Source organism: Nerophis lumbriciformis, linkage group LG09 (assembly GCF_033978685.3).
Source record: "Nerophis lumbriciformis linkage group LG09, RoL_Nlum_v2.1, whole genome shotgun sequence".
Classification (NCBI taxonomy): domain Eukaryota; kingdom Metazoa; phylum Chordata; class Actinopteri; order Syngnathiformes; family Syngnathidae; genus Nerophis; species Nerophis lumbriciformis.
The window spans coordinates 15,747,268-15,766,056 of NC_084556.2; the positions used below are offsets into that span (position 1 = coordinate 15,747,268).

The following is an 18,789-nucleotide window of genomic DNA, read 5'->3' on the forward strand; positions in this document are numbered from 1 at the left end:
ACAACGTCAGTAAATCAGGTCAAAGACCATTAATAGTGATTTTTGGAGTAAACACTACACAGCTTTTTACTTGTATGACCCAACCCAAACAACCTTCCCTACTCATGGCGCAAAAAAAAAATGCAACCAACACAAAAAGTCAAAACCTACCACGACCTGCTCACTACTGTAAAAAAAAACATATCCAAAAGCCATCAAGAAATCCAAATTATACCCATTTAAATCCATTACAATGCATAATGGGAACAATTTAAAAAACGCTCTATCCACACTTATCCATGTTTGGCACATTTTAGCTCTTTGATATTGCTGATTGATTACAAAACTTTAAGAAAGTCGTCATGGAAGTAAACAAGGTAGGAGTCAAATGTTCACATCCTCTTAAAATCCATTCATTATTAATTATATATCCATTATATGAATATAATATGATCACATATATATGTATAGGCTATATATATTGTTACTTAACATGTGTTGGCTTTTGGCGCCTGGGCAAATTGTTTTAGCCCATAGTGGCCCCCAAGTCAAAAAGTGTAGAATGTCAATACAGAGTTTGAAATAAGAAACACATATTTTGTTTATTAAAAAAAAAAATATTGCAGATATTATCTTCCAAGTATAAATATTTCAATGTAATTCAAGCAATACAGAGTGGGAACTTTAACAAATAAGTCTCAACTACAATATCTTAATTGAAATTGCACTATTAGGAAACGGCATTACTGCATGTAAAACTCCAAACATCACAACTAAGTGTCTGTTCTAGTATAACAATAAACTAAAGCACATGTCTGGGTAGAGGTTTTACTAGATTAAGCTCCATGAACACAACAAAACTCAGTCAGATCACATAGATTAGCTAGATAAAAAATGCATTAGAACAGTGGTTCTTAACCTTGTTGGAGGTACCGAACCCCACCAGTTTCATATGCGCATTCACCGAACCCTTCTTTAGTGAAATATAAAATGTTTGTTTTTTTCAAATTCAAGACAAAGTTATATGTTTTTGGTAACACTTTAGTATGGGGAACATTTTCTAAGTAACAAAAACTTAATTTAGCGTTATTTGGTTAGGGTTAGGGTTAGAGGGTTAGGGCCAGGGTTAGAGGGTTAGGGTTATAATAAGGCCATGCCGAATAAGGCATTAATAAGCACTTAATAATGACTACTTAAGAGCCAATATGTTACTAATTTGCATGTTAATAAACAACTAATTAATGGTGAATATGTTACCCATACTAAAGTGTTACCATGTTTTTTTACTGGTGCACAAAATGAACCGTACATGAACATCACCTTGTTCAAAGAACAAAACCAACACAGTGCATAAACTCACAACAAATTACACACCTGCAAATCAGTGTGACTTCTGCTGTTGCCGTATCCATAATACGCCGTTTGGGAGAAGTTTTTATTTACACGATGAGTCGGGTGTGTTTTGACCTCCGCCGAACCCCTAAGGCCGACTCACCGAACCCCTAGGGTTCGATCGAACCCAGGTTAAGAACCACTGCATTAGAACATGATGTGCATGACGGTACAGTGCCAAATAAAGACACCACTGGGTATAACATTAGGCACAACATAACAAAAAAAATACAACCTGAAATACAAATCAAAACTGGACAGGAAAAAAAAAAACCTTAGAACAAATACAATAATATTTTGTCAGTTTTGTCTGTATTAGCGAGATGAATGCTGCCTCAGCACTAATGAGACCACCTGGCTGTTTTTGTCTTTAAGTTGTGTCCATGCAAAGTGACAGGGAGTGTTTCACAGTGTGGCTGCTCTTACTTTATCTGCCTTTCAATCCTGTTTGTGTTTTAAAAAGGAACGTGTGCATCGACCGGGAAGCTCTCTTTTTGAGCTAGACTTTTTTTGCGAGCCTTGCGGCGTCTGTATTGTTTCACCTCATATTCATCGGCACCTGCGCGTGAAATGGAAAAAAAATGACTTGAACACATTTCACACAAAACTTGGTCGGAATCGACTCGCACTGGTTTTACCCAGAAATAGATCGTTTGCCAGTCTTGGTTCTAGCTCAGTGGTTCTTAACCTGGGTTCGATCGAACCCTAGGGGTTCGGTGAGTCGGCCTCAGGGGTTCGGCGGAGGTCAAGATACACCCGACTCATCGTGTAAATAAAAACTTCTCCCTATCGGCATATTACGGATACGGCAACAGCAGAAGTTACGCTGATTTGCAGGTGTGTTATTTGTTGTGAGTTTATGCACTGTGTTGGTTTTGTTGTTTGAACAAGGTGATGTTCATGCACGGTTCATTTTGTGCACCAGTAAAAAAACATGGTAACACTTTAGTATGGGGAACATATTCACCATTAATTAGTTGCTTATTAACATGCAAATTAGTAACATATTGGCTCTTAACAAGTCATTTTTAAGTACTTATTAATGCCTTATTCGGCATGGCCTTATTATAGCCCTAACCCTCTAACCCTGGCCCTTACCCTCTAACCCTAACCCTAACCAAATAACTCTAAATTAAGTCTTTGTAACTTAGAAAATGTTCCCCATACTAAAGTGTTACCAAAAACATATAACTTTGTCTTGAATTTGAAAAAAAAAAAACATTTTATTTTTCACTAAAGAAGGGTTCGGTGAATGCGCATATGAAACTGGTGGGGTTCGGTACCTCCAACAAGGTTAACAACCACTGTTCTAGCTGCATTTTTGTATTTTTTTAGCAGTGCTTGTCTGCAGTCTTCCCCAGTCACATCCTGTGTGTAGAACTTCAAATTAAAGGCCACTTTTGTTTTAAATATAGAGTTTTCTCATAATAAAAACAAATAGTGTCTTTTTTTTAAATTTTTTATCTGCTTGGTGATAGAATAGGTAGCAACTGCTCGAAGCCAATGGAATTTGGGGTGGCGCACAGGAAGGGCACACTATAGATCACAGGGGGAGCGGATGCTCACTTGTGTCCGCCTGTACACTGGCGTAGTTATTAAACCTCATATGTTGATCCCACAAGTACGACTGGCTTGAAATTTCTCACACATCTCAAAGCGACAAAACACCCACTGTAACTTTAGGGTTGGTGTGCACTTTTAGAGGACTGACAAGCAAATATGAGCATGTTGGGTCAAAAAGATGGCCCTCATTCAAGAAAAACTGCACGTTTTGGGGCATTTTGCCCATCATCCACAATCCTTATATTAGACAAAAAAGCATTTATTTCTCTTACCATTACCTCCCTGCTTGGCACTTGGTTGGAATTGGGGGTTAAATCACCAAAATGATTTCCGAGCGCGGCCACCGCTGCTGCTCACTGCTCCCCTCACCTCCCAGGGGGTGGAACAAGGGGATGGGTAATTTCACTACACTTAGTGTGTGTGTGACTGTCAGTGGTACTTTAACTTTACTGAGCACTGTGAGCAAGGTGATGTGTCACTACGCCAGAAAAATAGTTCCTTTTCGTGAGCTCTTACAATAACAATGTCGCTATTGCTTGGTCAATGTGCTGGTCTTGTCATGTAAAATGTTGGCGGTTTATGGATGTTTTTCAGAAGGCTTTATAGGCAGACTAGATGGATCCCATTATCTGCATTGTTCGCTGCCTTGGACAAGCAGTTTTTCACTATTTAGAATGCACAGAAAAGGGAAAGACATGTGTGTCCTTGGCTCACATAAGGATTGTTTATGATGGGCAAATTAAATTTAAAAAATGCAGTTTTTCCTTTAAGCAAAACATCTTTGCAAGATCATGGGCGGGACGAGGCAACGTAGGCCAGGATATTTTTAAAAACACAAATTTTCCTCCACTCCGGTGTTGAAAAGAAATATACATTCACACGAGTGTAACAAAAAAGAAAATCCTTGTCCACGCAAAAAACACATTCCCCAACTGTCAAATGCTTTTTTCCCAATCAAAATGTGTTCATGAATGTAGTGAAATGTCACATGACGTTCACATTATCTTGGAAATCAGTGCGCATTTAAACAAAACCCAGGAAACATCATAAACATAACATCAACAACACCCGAATGTCAATAACTTCATGCTCTGTTGTTAACTGAGGTATACAAACATGAGATGTCGTACACTTTTTATAACACAAACATGTTTTTTCAACTCTGTAAGCTCAGTTTTCCGGGACAGAAACCCACGTTTGTGTAAACGAGAGGTCACAACTCATACACACTCATGTGTTTTGAATACAATATAATGATTTGCGTGGACTTGGCTTAATTGCCTATAAGACATTGATCTTTTGTGTAATGATGATAAAACGTTGTCTATATCCGTATTACATGTCTGTGACTATGTAGTCCAACGTGTTATGTTACCATGTTTTGTGTGTGTTTTTTCCTCTCTCTCTTTGTACCTCCAGGTGGTCCTACTTAACACCAGCCTATAAAAGGCCAAGGAACAGTTCACTTGGGGATCGCTCTTGCACCCCACACTTCTTCAGCTCCAGACATCCAGCTGGACATTATTTTGTTGACTTGCGTACCTTATTCTCGTATACTTTGGTTAATAAATAGAATAATCTCTTTATTACAACATTTTCTACTTTTGCAATTGTTTGGGGGCTCACGGGGAGAATATGCAAACTCCACACAGAAAGATCCCGAACCCGAGATTGAACTCAGGACCTTCGTATTGCGAGGCACATGCACTAACCCCCTTTTCCACCGTGCTGCCCTGCGTTCATCATGTTGTTTTTAAATATTGGTCAAATATGCTTATGTGCAGGAACAATTATTTGCACTTAGAAATACTTGTTTGTAGCAAAAAATACGACGAGAACATTTTAACATTATGTTTGTGTTCAATTACAGTAAGTGTGTTGTTGTTTTTTTGGACGTATACCGCAATATTATCATACTGTGAGATTTTAAACTGTTAGTATCAAAATGTCAGCTTTTTTTTCTTATTAAATTGTCTTTTTGCGTACATTTTGACTATTTCTTGATTTGATTTGATTTTGACAATATTTTAGATTTGTTATTAATATTGATACTGTTGTTGATAATATTCATTTTTGTTTGACTGCTTTTGGATTGTTTTGTGTCTTGTTTGTGTGTCCTCCGGATTACCCTGTTTATTGCTATTCTGAATGTTGCTGGGTCGGGTTTGGTTTGGGAATTGGAATTGCATTATTATGGTATTGATGCGTATTGTTTTGTTGGATTGATTTGGGGACGACGTGGCGCGGTGGGAAGAGTGGCCGTGCCAGCAACCTGAGGGTTCCTGGTTCGATCCCTACCTACTACCAACCTCGTCACGTTCGTTGTGTCCTTGAGCAAGACACTTCACCCTTGCTCCTGATGGGCCGTGGTTAGGGCCTTGCATGGCAGCTCCCGCCATCAGTGTGTGAATGTGTGTGTGTGAATGGGTGAATGTGGAAATAGTGCATACTTGCCAACCTTGAGACCTCCGATTTCGGGAGGTGGGGGCGTGGTGGAGGGGCGTGGCTGGGGGCGTGGCTAAGAGGGGAGGAGTATATTTACCAAGTCAAATATTTCATATATATATATATATATATATATATATATATATATATATATATATATATATATATATATATATATATATATATATAAGAAATACTTGACTTTCAGTGAATTCTAGCTATAAATATATATTTATTTTATTGTATATATATATATATATATATATATATATATATATATATAAAATAAATACTTTAATTTCAGTGTTCATTTATTTACACATATACTTGTTGAGTTAAGGGTTGAATTGTCCATCCTTGTTCTATTCTCTGTCACTATTTTTCTAACCATGCTGAACACCCTCTCTGATGATGCATTGCTGTGTGGCACGCACAAAAGTGCTTTCATCAAATGCACTAGATGGCAGTATTGTCCTGTTTAAGAGTGTCACAACATTGCTGTTTACGGCAGACGAACTGCTTTACGGTAGACCAAAACGTGACTGCTGTTGTTGTGTGTTGTTACCGCGCTGGGAGGACGTTAATGAAACTGCCTAACAATAAACCCACATAAGAAACCAAGAACTCGCCCTCCATCATTCTACAGTTATAACGTCATTGGACAGGCACACCGTTTATATTGTGGGAAAGCGGACTCAGGTCCGCCTGAATTTCGGGAGATTTTCGGGAGATAATTTGTCCCGGGAGGTTTTCGGGAGAAGCGCTGAATTTCGGGAGTCTCCCGGAAAATCCGGGAGGGTTGGAAAGTATGAAATAGTGTCAAAGCGCTTTGAGTACCTTGAAGGTAGAAAAGCACTATACAAGTATAACCCGTTTATCAATTTAAAAAAAAAAAAAGGACAATATGCCATGGGTCAACAAAACTTGAGCTACGGGCCACAATTTGGAGACCCCGTCCTACATGGAGCGCTAAACACGGCCACCACTCACCTCGAACTTTGCCTTTGGAAGCCATCACTGGTGTCCCAAGAAGACAAAAAGTGGGGGTTGAACAGACAGCAAGAAAGGAAGGAAAGAGACAAAAAAAAGGGACAAAGACAGAACACATGATTAGACAACTGTTAGAAAAACAGCGTGTCTCTAGTAGGGCTATATCGAAAGAGTCCTGATTAAAGGACGTAGTGCCGCTATCGTGTTATTGATGAGTCAGCCATGTAATCATCCATGCAAACGCCGCTGAAAGTTCACATTGGTTTGTGACTGACAGCGATGTAATGAGTCACCGGAGGACCAGACAGGACTGTCCTCTGAGAGGCGATGACACTACACGGTCCAGCAAGCACAAATGTATATTGTGACAAAAAAAACAACGCACATACAAGCGAGAACAGAAGAGAAGACAGTGGAGAGTAAAACAAACAACATGGATTGTCTATGAAGCGTGTGTGTGTGTGCGTGCGTGTGTATCCTGAGGGAATGACGCTTTTGTTTCACTGCTTTGCCAAATTGATGGATCTATTGGAATGCCTCCAGTGAGCCTGAAAACCTCTAAGAGACAAAAAAAAAAAAAAGAAAGAGGGACAGGACTGGAAGAACAAAGAGAATAGCACTGCAGGTATGTATTCAAATACTCTTCTTTAAACACGCTCTTTGATCAGGCGAGAATGTGCACAAGTGTTTTTGTTCAAGCTTAAAAATGTCAATATGATACTGAGATTTTCTGTGAACGAAGTTGTGCTTGCACACCGCACGAGTGGAAAGGACTCAAAGAGAAAGAAAGAAATGAATCCAAACACCTCGAAAAGCTAGTTTTGGGGAACAAGGGGGGGGGGGGGGGGGGGGTTAACGTGGAGGCAGGCTAAATCGGAGTATTGCAGTTACTAAGCAACCAGCACAACAGTTCCAAAAGTCCCAGGAAGCTGATGTTGGAGAGACTTTTCATTCCTCTCTCGCGTTCCCTTCCTTCATTTTAGCATGCCATGCGCAGATTGATTGTAATGGCCGCCCATTGCATGTTCGCAATGCTCCTGATTGAACACAATGCACAATGGAGGGCGCTTAGGAGATTGGTCTTCAATGTATTTGAAGCCCACACCCTCTGAAATGTTGTTTTTTCCCCCATTCCATTTCAGCTGATTTCCTGGTGGTGAAAGCAACAAAATGGATCAATTGGGGAATAGAATGACAAACTTGACAAGGATTTGGATGCTCAATAGAATAGCATCTCAGGTAAACCACTTTAGTGGCTTTTAATGGACATGTGGCTCCTCCCTGGGACCCAAATGGACTGAATCATCATATAAAATAGTGATAACTAACACAGAACACTTCACTATACTACAGCAAACATAATGTAAAATGCCCACTGTCAAGAAATGAAACCTGTGACCGATTTTAGGTCCAAACCGTAAGTTTGGGAAACCTAATATAATATAAGTGGACCAACCCAATAAAGCCAGTGACAAATGTAAGATTACATTTTAAAACAAAGTAAAAAAACAACAACTATTTATTACCGATTTGTCCATACTCAAACACAAAGTCAGTATGTTTATACACTACAAGGTAAATTATAAAAAAATATTTAAAAAATATTCATATATTGGACAATGATATAAAAACACAAACAAATTTAATTTGTATTTTTTTCTTGTTATACTATTTTATATGTGTTATTTATGTATATGTTTTAAAATCATTATATATAAATACTATAAATTAGTGGTGTCAAACGTAAGGCCCGAGGGCCGGATCAGGCCCGCGAACAGATTTATCCGGCCCAGCAGGATGAGTTTGCTAAGTATGAAAATTAACCTGAAATTTTTTAATAAAAGAAACAGCTGTTCTAAATGTGTCCAATGGATGTCGCAATAGCAATTCTTTGTGTCTTTGTAGATTATGCCAAATATGTACAAAATAAACCACATGTTAGTACATCAGTCGAGGAAAATGAGCAAACTACATAAATAACATACTGTAATTTGATTTTGATATTTTTTTTTTTATCTTGATAGATTGAAAATTAACAACAATGAGTTGACTGATGAACATTATCACATCATTTATTCAGAAAATATAAATCACGACAAATAAAGACAGAATACTATTAACCGCAACATGTAAGTGTAAACAAAAAAAACCCCAACAACATTATGGTTTGTACAATTTCAGAATTAGACTTAGACTTCCTTTTTATTGTCATTCAAATTTGAACTTTACAGCACAGATAAGAATGCAATTTCGTTACATAAGCTCATGGTAGTGCAGGATAAAAAAGCAATAAATAAATATATATAAATAATATATAAATATATATATATAAAATAAATAAATATATATAAATAAATAAATAAATTACTGTACAGATAAATATATTGCACTTTTTCACATGCGTCCACGTTTATGGATGTATGTTATATTGTCTTTTTTTTCCCAGCGAGTTAATCCATTTTGGGGGCAGTTGAGGGGATAATTTAATTATGATGCGTTCAAGAGTCTTACGGCCTGAGGGAAGAAGCTGTTACAGAACCTGGAGGTTCTGCTTCGGATGTGCTTGTTCTATTTTTAAAGAAAGAAAACAATCTGGAGTTGTCTTTATTTTTAAGTTATCGTGCCGTGTTTTTACCAGTTCGACCCACTTGGGAGTAGATTTTTCTCCATGTGGCCCCCGATCTAAAATGAGTTTGACACGTGAAAATGTTTCATGAGTATCGCAGTACTATAATAATACCGGTATACCGTACAACCCCAGTAAGGGTAGTTAATCGAAAACTTGCCAAAAAGGGACATTATGCTGTAGCGAAGGCTTTACTGTATCTGCTTATTGAGAACGCACCAAATTACCAAATATTCCTTCACTATGTCCCGAGGCGTTCGTTGGAAAGCAAATAAACTCCAAGTGTGCGCTAAGAGCAGGTGAGGAGTGAGCGAGTGTCTGGTGTCACAACAGTGATGCTGTGCATTGTGAGCAGCTTGTTTTCAGTCTCTGAGCGTCAGCGGGGGAGCTGTCATAAATAAACTGTGTGATACTTCATACAGGCTCCACCTGCTGTGACACACATCCACGTACACCAGGCGCTGTGGCGATCATAGCGCTCCCTGAGGGTAAAAGTCTCCCGGGAGGACTGGTGTTCATTTTCACCAGCCTGGCACCTCTTCTCCCTCTGCGATCCTCTCTTTTACACTCATTCACGACCTTCTCACAACTGCTTTTTTCATATCTCGTAGTACATTCCAAAGTATAAGTGCTACACAGCTGAGGTATTATACAAAGATGCCGCCTAGGGACTGAAAACAGTATGTTATGCAAAAATAAAGGGAATAATAACAAATATATTTGAGTGTTTGACCCAAATTTTTATTTTTTTTTGTGGTGTGGTTGCGATAGATCGTGATTACAGGTAAGAATCGTTGGGCACCTCAAGATTTGATTAAGACTCAGGGGCTACGATTGGATTGGAAATCGATTATTCATAAATCTATGATATCATATTGTATATTATCAATACATTGTACAGTATATTGTTAATATATCGTTATGTATTATCGCAACTGTATATCAACTGTATGTCTAGACTGCACAGATTGCCGCATTGTTAATTCAGAAGGCCTCAGGCAGATTTCACACAGCACCGGCAACAAGCTAGCTGAATTCTGATTGGATAAAAGCTCTAATTGCAGGGGTGTCAAACGTACGGCCCGAGGGCCGGATCAGGTCCGCGAACAGATTTTATCCGGCCCGCGGGATGAGTTTGAAAATTAACCTGAAATTTTTGAATGAAAGAAACAGCTGTTCTAAATGTGTCCACGGGATGTCGCAATAGCAATTCTTTGTATCTTTGTGGATGATGCTACATATGTACAAAATAAACCACATGATGTTAGTACATCAGTCGAGGAAAATGATCAAACTACACAAATAACATACTGTAATTTGATTTTGATATCATTTTTTTTATCTTGATAGATTGAAAATGAACACCAATGAGTTGACTGATGAACATTATCACATCATTTATTCAGAAAATATAAATAACAACAAATAAAGTATATATACTACTAACCGCAACATGTAAGTGTAAAAAAAAAACCCAACAACATTATGATTGGTACATTTTCAGAATGTGCTTGTTCTATTTTTAAACAGACAAAACAATCTGAAGTTGTCTTTATTTTTAAGTTATCGTGCCGTGATTTTACCAGTCCGGCCCACTTGGGAGTAGATTTTTCTCCATGTGGCCCCCCATCTAAAATGAGTTTGACACCCCTGCTCTAACGTAAAATCAGCAACACTGGAGCCAAATACGACATGGAGAGAATATGATGAATACTTGCATATATCTAGGGAAAATACATTAAAATAAAATTAACTTTTTTACAATTTATGAACATTGTTTATGTTAGACCATGGGTGTCAAACTCTGGCCCGCGGGCCAAATTTGGCCCGCCGTGTAATTTCACTTGGCCCTTGAGGCGATATCAAATTAACACTAGAGCTGGCCCGCCGATTATATACAGCGGCGGTGCCGCGGTAGCACCGCATTCACCGCTAATTCTCATACTTGCCAACCCTCCCGGGAGACTCCCAAATTTCAGTGCCCCTCCCGAAAATCATCACATCCGCTTTTCATCCAGTCCAACAAGTGCTGGCCCAGTCACATAATTTATGCGGCTTCTGCATGCACACACACGTGAATGCAACGCATACTTGATCAACAGCGATACAGGTTACACTGAGGGTGGCGCTATAAACAACTTCAACACTGTTACAAATATACGCCACACTGTGAATCCACACCAAACAAGAATGACAAACACATTTCGGGAGAACATCCACACCGTAACACAACATAAACACAACAGAACAAATACCCAGAACCGTTTGCAGCACTAACTCTTCCGGGACGCTACAAGGTGTGTGTGTGTGTGTGGGGGGGGGAGGGGGTTTGGTGGTAGCGGGGGCGTGGGGGGTTGGGGGGCTGGGGGTGTATATTGTAGCGTCCCTTGCTTGTTCAATGTTCAATGCAAAACTTGTTTGGGTCCCTATTAAAAGGTTAATTTGTTCAACCTTGGCCCGCGGCTTTGTTCAGTTTTAAATTTTGGCCCACTCTATATTTGAGTTTGACACCGCTGTGTTAGACCAACAGAGAAGTCTTTGTTGGGCCTGACTGACGGCCCACCACCGGCTAATGGTTCTTCCATAGTTAGAACCAAACCTAGAACTAACATTTAGAGAACATTCGCATTAATGCTGCGTTTAGAACCGTCTGCATTAGGATATTTTATTTAACATTGGTAAATAATCGATATTTGGACATTAGTCCATCGATTCATGAATCGCCCACGTTCTAATAGTGATGCTTCGGAGAATCAATCATTTTTCCCAACGCCTAGTAGTGATAGGCCAAACAATACTGAAGATTCGGTAATGTCAGGCTTGTCCCTGACAGTTTGATCAAGTTTTAGTTTTTCCTCTGTCATTTCCTGTCTTAACACGTGTCGTTGTAGCTCTGTCTACTTTTGTTTCACTCTGCTCATGTCCTAGTTCCTTTGTGTCACAGTAAGTGTTTTTGGTTTCTTGTCCACAGTTAGCCTCTGTGCTATTTTAGTTCATTTTGTTCTCCGCCTTGTGCGCGCCTTTTGTTACCTTTTTCTTTGTTGTTTTGCCATAGTGTTTAATTAAATCATGTTTTCTTGCACAACGCCTTCCGCCTTCTCTGCATCTTGGGGTTCAGCACCTACAAACTCTGACATAATGATCCAGCCAAATTCGAATCTCGCAGAGATGTCCATGGCGGAGAGGCTTAACAAAGTTTTGGACTTAATGGCTAATCTGAAGAAAAGTTCGGCCGCTTTTCAAGCCCTCTCCCTCCCACCCCTGTCGTCTGTGGTCCTATCTGGGGACGTCTGGGATCCGTCCCTTGGGGGAGGGGCTATGAGTAGCAGTGCAGCTGGGGAGGCACAGCTACTTCTCGCCCCAGTGGGTCTGCAAGAGACGGCGCCATCATCTCCGGTGGGTCTGCAACCTACGGCGCCACCATTCACTCCGGTGGGCCGGCAGACGCCACCATGCAGTCCGGTGGGCCGGCAGACGCCACCATGCAGTCCGGTGGGCCGGCAGACGCCACCATGCAGTCCGGTGGGCCGGCAGACGCCACCATGCAGTCCGGTGGGCCGGCAGACGCCACCATGCAGTCCGGTGGGCCGGCAGACGCCACCATGCAGTCCGGTGGGCCGGCAGACGCCACCATGCACTCCGGTGGGCCGGCAGACGCCACCATGCAGTCCGGTGGGCCGGCAGACGCCACCATGCACTCCGGTGGGCCGGCAGACGCCACCATGCAGTCCGGTGGGCCGGCAGACGCCACCATGCACTCCGGTGGACCGGCAGACGCCACCATGCAGTCCGGTGGGTCTGCAACCAACGATGCCATCATCTCCGGTGGGTCTGCAACAGACGGTGCCATCATCTCCGGTGGGTCTGCAACAGACGGCGCCATCCTCTTCGGTGGACCAGCAGACGCCACCATCCTGTCCGGTGGGCCAGCAGCAGAGGGCGCCACCATCCTCCTCTCCGGTGGGCCAGCAGCAGAGGGCGCCACCATCCTCCTCTCCGGTGGGCCAGCAGCAGAGGGCGCCACCATCCTCCTCTCCGGTGGGCCAGCAGCAGAGGGCGCCACCATCCTCCTCTCCGGTGGGCCAGCAGCAGAGGGCGCCACCATCCTCCTCTCCGGTGGGCCAGCAGAAGACGGCGCCACCATCCTCCTCTCCGGTGGGCCAGCAGCAGACGGCGCCACCATCCTCTTCTCCGGTGGGCCAGCAGCAGAGGGCGCCACCATCCTCTTCTCCGGTGGGCCAGCAGCAGAGGGCGCCACCATCCTCTTCTCCGGTGGGCCAGCAGCAGAGGGCGCCACCATCCTCCTCTCCGGTGAGCCAACAGACGCCGCCACCATGCACTCCGGTGGGCCAGCAGAGGGCGCCACCGCCATCCTCCCCGGTGGGCCAGCAGAGGGCGCCACCGCCATCCTCCCCGGTGGGCCAGCAGAGGGCGCCACCGCCATCCTCCCCGGTGGGCCAGCAGAGGGCGCCACCGCCATCTTCTCCGGTGGGCCAGCAGAGGGCGCCACCATCTTCTCCGGTGGGCCAGCAGAGGGCGCCACCATCGTCTCTGGTGGGTCCTCCCATGCCGGCGGTCGAGCCGCCTCGCCAATTGCGGCGGCGTTCAACTCGCCGTCGCCACCTAACTCTTCCCCGCTGGTTGCGGGGACACTTGGCCTGGTGGCCCACCTCCTTGTCCTCCCTCCACCCTCCCGTGACTTTGGACTGTTTTTTGGGGGGGGTTCCTAGAACGTCTGGTATCCGTTATAGGAAGGGGGGCTACTGTCAGGCTTGTCCCTGACAGTTTGATCAAGTTTTAGTTTTTCCTCTGTCATTTCCTGTCTTAACACGTGTCGTTGTAGCTCTGTCTACTTTTGTTTCACTCTGCTCATGTCCTAGTTCCTTTGTGTCACAGTAAGTGTTTTTGGTTTCTTGTCCACAGTTAGCCTCTGTGCTATTTTAGTTCATTTTGTTCTCCGCCTTGTGCGCGCCTTTTGTTACCTTTTTCTTTGTTGTTTTGCCATAGTGTTTAATTAAATCATGTTTTCTTGCACAACGCCTTCCGCCTTCTCTGCATCTTGGGGTTCAGCACCTACAAACTCTGACAGGTAACTCATTAAACACAAGGACTGATACGTCACTCTAAGAAAAAAAACATGTCACCGACTCAGCGGCGGTTTCATTCATCAATTTACATTTACCTTACAACGCCAAATGTTCTTCTGTTCCTGTTTACTATTCAGCTTATTGACCAGAGATGTGAGATTCATATTCCTTTCTGCAAAGCTATTCCTTTGGGAATACCCCAAGGATCCATACTCGGTCCACTTTTGTTAAGCCTTTTAATACATTATTTGCTTTTGTGTTGCGGAGCAATCAGATGCCAACTTTATGCAGATGAAGCAGTTGTATATACACCTGCCAAGTCTGCAAGCAAGGCTGCAGAGGTCCAGAGAAGACTGCAAAATAATCACCTTACATTTACTTAAGTAGTAAATAAAAACTGTCTGGGTGTGCTTTTCAATTGAAAAACAGAGTGTTCAAATCCACTTTTCTAAATAGTGACATACAGGAGGTTACTGAATTTAAATATCTAGGGATAATCCTACACCCACAACTTCAATTTGAAAAGCACAATGAAAAGAGCAGACAGAAAACCACCTCAGACTAGATATAGAGAACATACAAATCCCTTGTTTAATAATGATCAAATATTAAAATCAACTGATCTTGTACATTTTCAAACTGCAAAAGTCATGTACGAAGCAAATACCAATGGGCTGCCCAGAAATAAGCAACAGTACTTCATTACAAAATAACAGAAATACATTCTTAGCAATACATGGAATTCAAAGCATTAATATATATACACAACTTTAAAAGTGTTTAGTGTATCTGAATGTGGAATTAAACTATGGAATGAGTTAAGTAGAGAACTTAAACAATGTATTAATATGAGCCAGTTTAAGAAACAGTAGAAGCATATGGTGCTCACAAAGTATACAAATGAACTGTTGCATTAAAGTGTCAGATATTACTATCATATACTCGTTATGAGACATAGGTAGGTTCTGTCCAAAGTTTCCTACCACAGTGGAGTTTTTCCTTGCCTTTGTTGTCGAGTTGCCAAGTGCTTACTCATTTGGGGTTCAGTTGGCTTCGTCCTTCTATCTCTTTGAAATGCTGATTATGGCACAGGGGTGGGACCACACAAGCGCAGCTTCCTCCTACTTCTATTGGACAGTTAATCATTTCAGCGAAAATGTGTGCTTGTGAAGTTTAAAAAAAAAAATTCTAAATAAAATTGTTTGTTTGATTGAATATTGAAAGTGAGAGTCTCAAAGGTAGCAAAAATTAACCTCAAATGTTTTAAGCTAATGGCAAATATTCATCCAGGTAGGCCTGGGTGAAAAATCGATTTTATCGATATATTCAAGTTTTTTGTTGCAGACGATTTAAAAAATTACAAACATCTGTGTATTTTTCTCCTCTTGCTTAGCATTTTTTTTTTTTGCCCCCAATAATATCCATATCTTTCGCCCTCCCCTTCAATTTCTTAACAGAGATACACACACCAGGCTAAACATGGCCAATGCTAACGTAACCGCGAGCATACAGTTTGTTCCAAAGAAAAGAAAAGTGTCGTCAGTGGTTTAGATTTGCGGCAACAGGCGTGGAACAAATGACTGCACGCTGAAAAGTCTCTTTAAAAAGACAGCATCACAACAAATTTATTACAGCATCTGAAAACAAACCATCGAGCCGAGTGGAGGAAATGCAACTCTTTATGAGGCAAAGAAGACCGCAACAACAAGAAAATCCATCTGAAAAGCAGCGTACTGTGGTGGGATCATTTACACAAGGTATGTACAATAAGAAAGGAGCGATTACTAAAGCCTGCGTTTATCCACTTACTAAAATTATAGTGTCATCGTAATGATTATTCATTTGCATACAATGTACAAAACTCAAAACCAGTGAAGTTGGCACCTTGTGTAAATTGTAAATAAAAACAGAATCCAGTGATTGGCAAATCCTTTTCAACTTATATTCAATTGAATGAACTGCAAAGACAAGATACTTAATGTTCGAACTGAGAAACTAAATTTTTTTTGCAAATAATCATTAACTTAGAATTTAATAGCAGCGACACATTGCAAAAAAGTTGGCACAGGGGCATTTTTTACCACTGTGTTACATGGCCTTTCCTTTTAACAACACTCAGTAAATGTTTGGGAACTGAGGAGACCAATTTTTGAAGCTTTTCAGGTGGAATTCTTTCCCATTCTTGCTTGATGTACAGCTTAAGTTGTTCAACAGTCCGGGGTCTCTGTTAGGTATTTTAGGCTTCATATAGCGCCACACATTTTCAATGGGAGACAGGTCTGGACTACAGGCAGGCCAGTCTAGTACCCTCACTCTTTTACTATAAAGCCACGCTGCCTTGGCACTAATACACACCCATACCATCACGGATGCTGGCTTTTGAACTTTGCGCCTATAACAGTCCGGACGGTTCTTTTCCTTTTTGTTCCGGAGGACACGACGTCCACAGTTTCCAAAAACAATTTCAAATGTGGACTCGTCAGACCACAGAACACTTTTCCACTTTGCATCAGTCCATCTTAGATGAGCTCGGGCCCAGCGAAGCCGACGGCGTTTCTGGGTGTTGTTGATAAATGGCTTTCGCTTTGCATAGTAGACTTTTAACTTGCACTTACAGATGTAGCAACGGACTGTAGTTACTGACAGTGGTTTTATGAAGTGTTCTTGAGCCCATGTGGTGATATCCTTTACACACTGATGTCACTTTTTGATGCAGTACCGCCTGAGAGATCGAAGGTCACAGGCATTCAATGTTGGTTTTCGGCCTTGCCGCTTACATGCAGTGATTTCTTTAGATTCTCTGAACCTTTTGATGATATTACAAACCGTAGATGGTGAAATCCCAAAATTCCTTGCAATAGCTCGTTGAAAAATGTTGTTCTTAAACTGTTGGACAATTTGCTCACACATGTGTTCACAAAGTGGTGACCCTCGCCCCATCCTTGTTTGTGAATGACTGAGCATTTCATGGAAGCTGCTTTTATACCCAATCATGGCACCCACCTGTTCCCAATTTGCCTGCTCACCTGTGTGATGTTCCAAATAAGTGTTTGATGAGTATTCCTCAACTTTCTCAGTCTTTTTTGCCACTTGTACCAGCTTTTTTGAAACATGTCACAGGCATCAAATTCCAAATGAGCTAACATTTGCAAAGAATAACAAAGTTTACCTGTTCAAATGTTAAGTTTCTTGTCTTTGCAGTCTATTCAATTGAATATAGGTTGAAAATGATTTGCAAATCATTGTATTCTGTTTTTATTTACGATTTACACAACGTGCCAACTTCACTGGTTTTGGGTTTTGTACAATACTACATTTTTATTTACATAAGTATTTTATTCAAGCCAGAAGTTTTAAGTTTGCACTTTATTAATCTTAATGTTGGAGATTATTCTTTGACATTATGATTTGTTTGCATGCAACGTGCAATGCTATATTTTGTTTACAGGAGTAATTTATTCAAGACAGAAGTATTGCCTGCCAGAAGAAGTTCTTAACTTAGTTCTTTAAAAAAAATATTCCAACAAAAGTACAATTTATATCTGGTGTAAAAAAAAACAACAATTATACAAATGTGAATTTTGCTAAGAATAAGATGCAGTGTATGGAGTGTCATTTCAAACTACTAGTTTGTAACACTTGTTTTGAATTATCTTTGTCATTTGTATTCATTAGTTCTTTTAAAAAGTAAGGGAAAAAAGTCGTAAATCGAATTTTTGGTGAACAAAAAAAAATACTATTTTATTTTTAGGCCATATTGCCTAGACAGCTAATATGTTCATGCATGCCATGTTTTTTTTCTTATTGTTTAACAACTTGGGCTCATGCGTCGACCTCGACATCTTATATTGTGATTTTCTTTTGGCAGATTTTCCTGTAATGGCTGTTTTAATCTAGAAGATGGGAGATGACAGTATCAGTACAGTGTGCAATACACTCAGTGGAGCCTCATTTGCCCATCACTAGTGTAAAGGTACAGGAATGTTTTGACTCCGTTCTTACACGTTCTCAAGAAACTGTTTGGATTCCTGTTATTTGGTAGATGTTTCTGCCAAGTGCAAAACAAGCAATGGAGTGAAGGCTAAATGTTTTTCATCAACTTTATTTTTTTGTACCTCATCCGAGCACAACGATTCAAAGTATTGCTTCAGTCAACGTTTGTTACCCTCTGTCAAGCACAGAACAATAAGAATAGTCTCAGTGTAAGTTGTTTGCCTCCAAGCTTGTTGGTTAGTTAGATACATCTGCCAAGCAGAAACAGCCAAGGCCACAAGGTATTGCTGAGATCACTGTTGATTTGTTTGTTTTCTTCTACATTTACTAAGGAAAGGGGTTGTTTTCATCAACAGTTGTCGGTTAGTTTGTTACCTCTGCCAGGCAGAAAATACAAGAACAAGTGTTTGGTTTACTGCTGGAAAGCACACAATTCTACCTCAGAAGCATCAGGCTGAGATATTGTTTTGAATGACATGTGTACGGCACAAAATTAGCCCTGAAGTGCGATAAGACGCATTGTTATGATTGCTATTTGTCGGTTTGTTAGCGCAATAACACAAAAAACTGCAGGACCCATTTTCATGAGAATAATGGAGAATGTGCTGAGGAAATTTTAGTTAGGATCCAATGTTTTCCACTGTTGTGTTGTTACAGTCTACTTGCATCCGACTAGATCCAGAAGATGAAGCAAGATCTATATCTAAAACAGGC

The 18,789-nt window shown here is 41.1% G+C and overlaps 1 protein-coding gene across 2 annotated transcripts in view; it reads right to left on the minus strand.

Annotated features, from left to right (window-relative positions):
- cadm2a (cell adhesion molecule 2a) overlaps window positions 1–18,789 on the minus strand; it is a 619,370-nt gene that overhangs the window by 191,030 nt on the left and 409,551 nt on the right. The window contains exon 4 of one of the 2 annotated variants that reach the window (XM_072913795.1): window positions 6,370–6,396. The exons of the other annotated variant lie outside the window; for it this stretch is intronic. Within the exon in view, the coding sequence (XP_072769896.1) occupies window positions 6,370–6,396 (27 nt within the window). The remainder of the gene's footprint in view (window positions 1–6,369; window positions 6,397–18,789) is intronic. 2 annotated transcript variants of the gene reach the window in all.